This window comes from Sinocyclocheilus anshuiensis, unplaced genomic scaffold (assembly GCF_001515605.1).
Source record: "Sinocyclocheilus anshuiensis isolate Anshui unplaced genomic scaffold, SAMN03320099.WGS_v1.1 scaffold133, whole genome shotgun sequence".
Lineage (NCBI taxonomy): Eukaryota > Metazoa > Chordata > Actinopteri > Cypriniformes > Cyprinidae > Sinocyclocheilus > Sinocyclocheilus anshuiensis.
In genome coordinates, this window is record NW_015539819.1 from 100,382 (window position 1) to 109,803 (window position 9,422).

A 9,422-nucleotide genomic window follows, 5' to 3' on the forward strand; every position below is an offset into this window, starting at 1 on the left:
GTAAACAAAAAAATGTACTAGCCAATGGCGATTCAATTGCCAAGGTGTCCGTAGAGGGTTGTCATGTTATAATGTTAGAATTAAATAACAATAAAAATAATACATGTGCACTTATCTGTACATAGTAAATGCAGTTATTTTTAAGCGGTTGTTGACATCTCATCTAAAACGTGATTTTAGATACGTTCTAAACCCCCATGAGACACCCATTTAGTTGTTAAAAGCTATCTCAGAGTAGATATTTTGTATCCACTTTCAGGACATGTGCACATCACATGACTCCATATTTTCTCCAATGAAAAGTGCATTTATCATCCATTTTCATCCATATAATTGCCTACAAAAAATCTGAGACACCTTCACTGGTAAGTAAAGAAGTATTTTGAAAAACTACATAATATATCATAAAATGTATCACAGGAAATTACAAAAAACTGCATGTTGCCTTGAGGCAACATTGTACTGCAATGGAATGGCATAAGGCCATGCAGGCATCCTAGGTTATAATACAAGTATATGATATAATGTAAGAAAAAGAGCTAGAAAAGAGCTATTATCTAAATCTATTTGAATTTTTGCTTGATTTTGTTATGCATTTATAAGAATGGTAATTTACACCCTATATCTGCACATTATGATTTTAATTGCTTCCTCAACTTTCACAAGCAGTCAGATGCCATGTGCTTGTGCACACGCAGGTCCTTGTGTGTGTATGTGCATGCTTGCAAGGATAAGGTGCATATTGGGATAAGGTTATTGTGATTTTGAATGTTTTACCTTGAAACAACATTCATTGTAATATTTTGACATGATAACTTGATATGATGGTTTGGTTATATTCGTGATCCACGATGGTACAATGTTGCCTAAAAGCAACAGCTGGATATGAAATGTTAATTTTTATTAAATATGAGATGTGTAATACATAAAAAATTAGATAAATCTGGATGTTCAAGTGTTTGGTTAAATAAATTTATGTTTTCAATAAATATATTTATTTGTCAAATGTTTCAATTTGTCCATTCTGGTACAATGTTGCCTTGAGGCAACCAACTTTTAATAAATACATACATTTAAAAATTATGAAAATGTTTATTGATACTGTAATAGTGTCCAATTTTAAGCAGGAAAAACATCACAAATAATTTTTTTCCTCGTTGATATCATATTGCATACCATACAGTGACCCTTTTTGTCTTTGTCCTTACAATTTGGTAGAACTTTCCATCCCTAATCAACAGAGAAAATGGATGAGTCAAAAGTATTAATTATAGTAATTTAAACAATTATTATCAATTAATTATTATATCAATTAAATAACAAATTAGGGGTATGCGATATTGACAAAAAATGATATATCGATAATTTTCTGGGATTTTATCAATAACGATAATTAGATGATATTTTGCTGAGTGTGTTATTGTGCTGACAGCTGACTCCTGAATTATTTGATATTCTTCATATTCTGTGTGGTCAGTTTACAGCAGTAGTAGAAATTAATAATTTCCAACAAGTTTTATGGGCATTTTTTCTAAAAGTGTGCACCATCTTTTGAGTCAAATTCTTGCATTTGGGTTGTTACCAAGCAAATGAAATCAGTATCAACTAAATTGATCTTTGCAATGCAGAGGAAACACAGAAGCTGCATTAGAAGTGGCATTTCGAAGCATTTACACACTGTTTAATGTAGCTCTGAGGGACATTAAATACTTTAACCTGCAGTTACAAATGCATAAGTAATGTTTTGATATTTTAAACATAAAACATTGAAAGCTGATGTTTAAAATTATTAAAAAAATGAAAAGGTACCTTAAATGTGAAATTAAAACCGCCAGTAGGTGGCAGCAAGTCAATGTTAAGTGAGTCATTGCGATTGAACCAAATTTAAACGGTTGATTCATTCAGGAACAAAACAAGTCATGTTGCTCAGAGACGCAAAACAGCGCTGTGGCTGTGCTTAGAATTATTTTTGTTGGAGAAATATTGCAAAAACAGGAAATATGGTGTCTAAAACGTAAGTCTCTTACTATTTACTACTTGTTTATTGAACTGTTGTATAAAATCAATATCACATTTGTAATCTTGCTTACTTTTTTTTACTACTTGTTTATTGAACTGTTGTATAAAATCAATATCACATTTGTAATCCTGCTTACTTTTGGAGAAAAAAAACGGCACTCTTCGTGTGATATTAACTATATCAAATGATATAAATATATACATTTTCTGTCCATATCTTAGATTATGTGATAATTCTAAATGCATTTTAATAGACTGATTCATGCAGTGAAAGAACGCACTCTAAATGCACATGCGCACTAGTCTAACCTGCTAGACTTCATCACCTAATGTATGCGCACACTCTGTAGGTGTTTTGTTTGCTTTTCGCGATATACTCATAATATCAAATCGCACATCGTTAAAACAACAATTACGATATTATCGCAGACCATACATCTCGCACACCCCTATGTTTAGATTTTTATAATGCATTGTCTTCTTATCGATCCACCAGTTCACATTTAAAGCTCTGCGTGTTTGCAGGGTAAAAACATGGGTCGATTTTCGCATTGGTCTGAACTCTGAACTAGGGCTGTGCAATTAATCGAAAAACAGTTTCAATTTAGATTTTGGCCTCCAACGATTATGAAAATACAATAATCGAGATAAAACGATTATTGTGCCCCATTCCGCCCCCTTTTCCAGCGCTGCGTGTTCGTTCCTCCATAAAAGCCCAATTTCACGTGCAAATCAGTAAAATCATGTAACGTGAGCGCTCAGAGACGGAACACAACACGGACATGTAAAGTCATTTTTTAGCTCAAGGTGCGCGCTTTTAAACGGTCAAATACACGCAAAAATGCGTCAAAATGCGACGCTTAGTGATTATTCATGTATACCTTCGTCGGTCATGTAATAAATGAACGTAAAGAGTTGAGAATGAAAATACGCGTGTAATGGTAAATTGGATCCGTGCGGCTCTTAAAGTGACAGCGGGCTATTTTCCTGCTGCAACTGTGAGCTTAATATTAATCAAACAAAATACAAATTCAAAATCACACACTGCTCTTGAATGAAGGACTTTTGTAGCTTTAATAAGAAACAAAGAATGTTTAATTCTTACAGTGAAGACTATGCTGTTTTATTTTACATTTGATTATTAATTTCTGTAGTAGGCTGTAAACTGCTTGAGACTTGCATTAAAAAAAAAACATTAAAGCACAGTTTGCTTCATTTGTATCTTTTTATTCTATTGTATTTGTCCTTTGCTTTTTTATTACTGACGGTTTAATTATTTTCAATAATTTTGAGGACTTTTTGTTTCTTTGTTTGAAATTCCGCTGGTCTCTACAATGTATATGTCATAGCAACCTTATTTACAGGAAATATATATTTGATATATATCACTATCTTTAAATAAATCACTCAAAGTTTTGGTCATATGGCCCCCTCATAATAGTGTTAAATAATCGTGATAACAATATTGACCAAAATAATCGTGATTATGATTTTTGCCATAATCGAGCAGCCCTACTCTGAACAAAACAACAGTTTTATTGAACATGCTCATTCATTCTCTGACAGCAGGTGGAGCGTCTGGTAGAAATATAACCATTTCCCCGGTAACTGCTGTACACAAAGCAGCGCAGCACCGGACTTTGAACGTGCAGCGCTCGTGTTTATTCAATGAAGTCATAGCCTTTTGAAGTTTAATCGTCACATTCAGCCATATCGCAATTCTGGTCTTTCCATATCCAAATTTAAGACCTCTTGAAATCATAATTAAGACCTTGTACAATTTAAGACTTTAAGGCCTTAAATTTAATACAACTAAATTTGAGACTTTTTAAGACTTTAAGAACCCGCGGAAACCCTGTGTTTATTTTACAAAGGCACAATGTTTTGTTGTTATTGTCAGTGTACACAAATAAAAGTAGACCCAGATTTAGAATAAGTTCAATATTGATTTTAGAACTGTTTAAATTATTTACAGTATGTAACTCAAGTACTTAAGTAACTGTAATTAAATTACCTAAAAATGAACAGTAATCCTTTACTTTACTTTTACAGTGGATAAGTAATTTAAAGGGGTTATATGATGCGATTTCAAGTTTTCCTTTCTCTTTGGAGTGTTACAAGCTCTTGGTGCTACATGCCCCCACATGTCTACGTCACTGTGTGGGAAGATATGCATAATGCCGCGCCAAATGTTCACGCAAAGAAAGAAGGCGTAACTTTGTTGCTGTAAGTACATTTTCATATTTAAAGAATTTGCCACTGATGATTCAAACGCGAGTTTTGAGCAGTTTAGAGTAGCGCTTGTTTGTCGTTTCTCCGATCACAAATGCAGACATGGTTTTATGTTTACGTGGCGCGATGCAACGCAACGTGTAAAAAGACAGTATAAGTCATTATAATCAGTAATTATGTCCCCACTGGATGCAACAAATGCCTCGTTTATAATGGGTTTTAATCTCGTCGCTCTGGGACTCGGCACCACTATATGGTAAGGGGTGTAACATTTCCGTCACACACTTGAGGTATTCGGCCAATCACAACGCACTGGATAGCTGGCCAATCAGAGCACACCTCGCTTTTCAGACCGATTAGCTTTGTAAAAATCGACTTGTTTCAGAAAGGCGGGGCATAGAGGAGAAACAATAATGCACAGTATGTGGAAAATAATGTGTTTTTTTAACCTTAAACCGCATAAACACATTTCATTACACCAAATACACCAAATAATGTTCTTTTTTAGCAATGTCATATGACCCCTTTAATTACAGTAACACCCAACACTGAATACATACCACTGGTGGGCCACTAGCAGAACACCCTGTGTGTACCTCCAGAGCTGAAGGACTGCCTGAAGTCATCGCATCAATGGTGGCAGCAATCCCTGCACTCTCGTTCTGTTGGACCAAGTCATTTGATTTAATTGCACAATTGAAAATCACTCTAAACTAATGACAATGAAATTCCAATAATCATAACACATTCAGGGGTCAGTTCTTCATACCTCGCTTAATACACCTTAATACATGATTTGACAAATGTCAGTTCTTTTAATCCTGATAACTGATCTCTGGCTAATTTGGTTCTTCAAACAAGTTAGTGGATTTGATAAAAATATCTGTATTAAGTTGTCTGAAATTACTCCACGTTTACATGTTCATTGGAAAGGGCAGATATATCTATACTCGAAACCATGATCAGCAATGCAGCAATTGACCTATCGGTAAGCCCTGCCCCCCTTAGTTACTGTTGCTCCCTCGGACAAACAAACGGAGTTGCTCACTGTCTTACAATGACAGCTGTCAGTGTGAAAACCTTCTCCCACAATGTTTTTGCACAATTTTGGACACAGAAGGGCCACCATTCAAGTAGGAATTAAATATTCCATGGAGGGATATATATAAAAGATTTTAAAATAAATACGGTGGGTAACTCAAAGCAAGGGTTTACAGATCACAATGCAAGAGGGAGATGTCTCATATTACAGTTGTCACGATCGCGGATGACAACATGCAGGATTCAACTCTGTTCATGTACCACAGGGTACGTACGATTAAAATAATGTACATTTAACCAGTTTAATATGGAGAGGCACTGAAATGTAGACCTTCGTTTATGTGTTTTTGACTTACACTGTACATGATGTGAGAACAGTTCGCGATTTAGCTTTGTAATAGCATTGACTCAATAACTTTAATGTTGGTTTTAGCCAGCGATACCTTGCTGAAACGCAAGATGACATTAACGTTCTGCTTGAGCAGATGACAATTGTAACTTAATGAGCGTACGACAACCAGAACATGAACGTTTTTGTCTTCATTGGGACTGGGGTTGAATGTTTAGAGACATTTTGCTCTGTTTTGTTTGGGTTTAGGAAATGCAATAAAATAAATTCTATTGCCCATCCTCTCAGGATACTTGGAATCAGTGTTACAAGCAGTGGTGTATAAAGTACCTGAAAGCCATACTCAAGTAAAATACAGATATCTTACCATAAAATTACTTTGATAGAAGTTGAAGTCACCGTTTAGAATATTACTTGAGTAAAAGTCTTAAAGTATGTGATATTTATTGTACTTAAGTACGAAAAGTACTTTTTTTAATCTTAAACTTACTTTCAATACTTAAGTACAAGTACAAGTAAATGCAAAATGGAAAAGAAGCAAATAAATATATATAAAAATGTTCATACACAGCTTGAATAGCAAGATTGTGTTTAGTTTTAACTCTTTCTTCCATTTTGTATTTTTGGGTAAGTATAAGCAGCACTTCATCCGATACTTAGTGTCTTTCATTCCAACATAAGAAAACATTTCTGTAATCTGCATCTGAAATAGGATTTAGATGTATTTACACAGTTCATGTATCTCAGAGGGGACATGGATGCATTTAAACTGCAGTTACAGATGCATAAATAGGCCCAATGTTTTGATTTTAACATACAACATTGAATACTGATATTTGAAATAATTTAAAACATGAAAAAAATAGTCAAAATGTGAAATTAAAACCACCAGTAGGTGGCAGCAAGTGACTGTTAATGAGTGAGTCATAGAGATTCAACAGATTCATTCAAACGGCTGATTCATTCAGAAACAAAGCATTTGACTGTATTAATGAGTGAATCACTGAAGCATTTATTCAACGATTCATTCAAAAAGCTGATTCATTCAATAAGTAAACACCGTCCATTGCTCAGAGACGCAAAACAGTGCTGTGATCTTTGTTTGGAACTATTTTTGTTAGCAAAATTGAGCAAAAACAAGCAATATGTCTAAAATCTAAGTCACTTATTGCTTTACTGAACCTGTATAAACTGATTATTAAATGTGTTCATGCTGATATCTGCAGAAAAACCATACTCTTTGTGTGATATAGATTAAGTTAACTATATTAAATTATATAAATATAAAAAGCATACAGAAGCATTTTTGCCGTCTAGTAACGAAGTATTATTACTTTGTTACATTACACCACTGGTTACAAGCATCACAGGCACATCGTTTTTCCATTTTCGTTGCATAAACACCATCAAACCGATGAAAGCTTCGGATCTTCTAATGTTTCTCTATGGTGCTGAAACCTACAGATGTCCGAGTTCTGCTCCACGTGCAACTGATACTCGACTGCCATTGGCTCATCTGCATTCGAGGGGAGGGGCTTACCAATAGGTCAATTGGCTGGCAGCGAGACAGCAAAGTAATGACATCATATAATTAAGATCAACGAAACCACCTAGCTAGCAAAATGACAAATGTTCTGATACATAAATAAAACGTGTAACCATTTTTTTAAGCAATTCCAAATAATTTTTCCCCATTTCCAGAATTTATAAATTTTTCCATATATTGTAATTGTAAGAGGATTTGTTATACATGACAGCATTTAAGTTTCTTAATCCATATGATCTATTTTAGGACATACTGTAACTGACTGTTTAAATTAATTTTGCATCATAAAAGCATTTTGAGATTTGAGAAGTGAGACTGCATCTCCTGCGATGCACCTGCATAAAAGCTCACCGTTCAAATTAATGCACGACCCAGACAAACTATATGTGTAATGTCTGTATGACTGCAATAAAAGATTATGGCATAGATTATGCAACATTTTTATTATTTTCAAAATAATTTCAAAATTATCTTTTTAAATTATTTTTCCTGGTTTAATAAGGTACACATGTAAGAAAATAGCAGTGGCTGGGAGACACTTTCAGTATCACCTTCACTTAAAATGATACAATCTAATCTTTACGTGAAATAAGCCTGCTCCCGGGCAGGTTTGAGCTAACGGTCCTGTTGCTATGACAGAAACTCTAGGATGACCTTCAAAAAACGTAATCCTTGATCATGTCAAATCACCAACAATAAAATCCAGCTAATTGAGTAATCCACGTTCAAAGAATGGACCCCCGGGATCAAACAATAGCTCAAACAGCAGAACATGGCACTAGCAACGCCATGGTCATGGATTAAATTTCCAAATTTCCATAGAAATATGGCACATAGTCTTAGAGTTTGTACTTGACTAACTGGAGCCCAGGTTAGGAAGCAGACAGACTGGCTAAACAGACCGTCTGCTAGCCGCTTCATGTCACAGAAATCAGTTAATTCTCAGCACATAGAAACTCTTTCACCTAGATATCACACTATAGAGACTGTGTGTCTGTTCCCCGAACTAGAAAATACAAAAAACGTAACAATTTAATTGATGTTCAACAAATAAAAAACAGATGTAATACGGATAAACAAATGATTAAGCTTGGCTTATTGAATATCAGGTCCCTTTCTACGAAAGCACTTTTTGTAAATGATATGATCACTGATCATAACCTAGATGTGCTCTGTTTGACAGAAACCTGGCTAAAACCTGATGATTACATTATTTTAAATGAATCTACCCCCCAAGAATACTGTTATAAACATGAGCCACGTCCAAAAGTTAAAGGGGGAGGTGTTGCTACAATTTATAACAATATTTTCAGTATTTCTCAGAGGGCGGGCTTCAAGTATAACTCGTTTGAAGTAATGATGCTTCATATAACATTATCCAGAGAAGCACATGTTAATGATAGATCCCCTGTGATGTTTGTACTGGCTACTGTATACAGGCCACCAGGGCACCATACAGACTGTATTAAAGAATTTGTTGATTATCTGCAGACGGCACTAACTCTGATAGAAAAAGGCTTAATTGTTGGTGATTTTAATATCCATGTTGATAATGAAAAAAATGCATTGGGATCAGCATTCATAGACATTCTGAACTCTATTGAGGTTAGACAAAACGTCTCAGGCCCTACTCACTGTCGAAATCATACTCTAGATTTATTTATTCAATACAGTGGCTAAATTAACAAAAAATATAACATCAGCAGGTGCAGACATTTCCCAACAACACAGTAGTAATGATTTTATGAACTACTTTACTTCCAAGATCGATACTATTAGAGATAAAATTGTAACCATGCAGCCGTCAGCTACAGTACCGCATCAGATAGTGTGCTATAGATCGCCTGAGGAAAAATTCCACTCATTCTGTACTATAGGAGAGGAAGATTTGTATAAACTTGTTAAATCATCTAAACCAACAACATGTATGTTAGACCCTATTCCATCTAAACTCCTAAAAGAGGTGTTTCCAGAAGTCATAGATCCTCTCCTGGCTATTATTAATTCATCATTGTCATTAGGAAATGTCCCCAAAACCTTCAAACTGGCTGTTATTAAGCCTCTCATCAAAAAACCACAACTTGACCCCAAAGAACTAGTTAATTACAGACCGATCTCGAATCTTCCTTTTCTGTCCAAGATACTAGAAAAGGTAGTATCCTCACAATTATATTCCTTCTTAGAGAAAAATGGTATCTGTGAGGATTTCCAGTCAGGATTTAGACCGTATCATAG

General features: G+C 34.8%; 1 protein-coding gene across 1 annotated transcript in view; it reads right to left on the bottom strand.

Annotated features, from left to right (window-relative positions):
* Nucleotides 1–9,422, bottom strand: part of kif4 (kinesin family member 4) — a 251,636-nt gene that overhangs the window by 82,076 nt on the left and 160,138 nt on the right. The window contains exon 14 of the mRNA XM_016480146.1: nucleotides 4,794–4,913. Within this exon, the coding sequence (XP_016335632.1) occupies nucleotides 4,794–4,913 (120 nt within the window). The remainder of the gene's footprint in view (nucleotides 1–4,793; nucleotides 4,914–9,422) is intronic.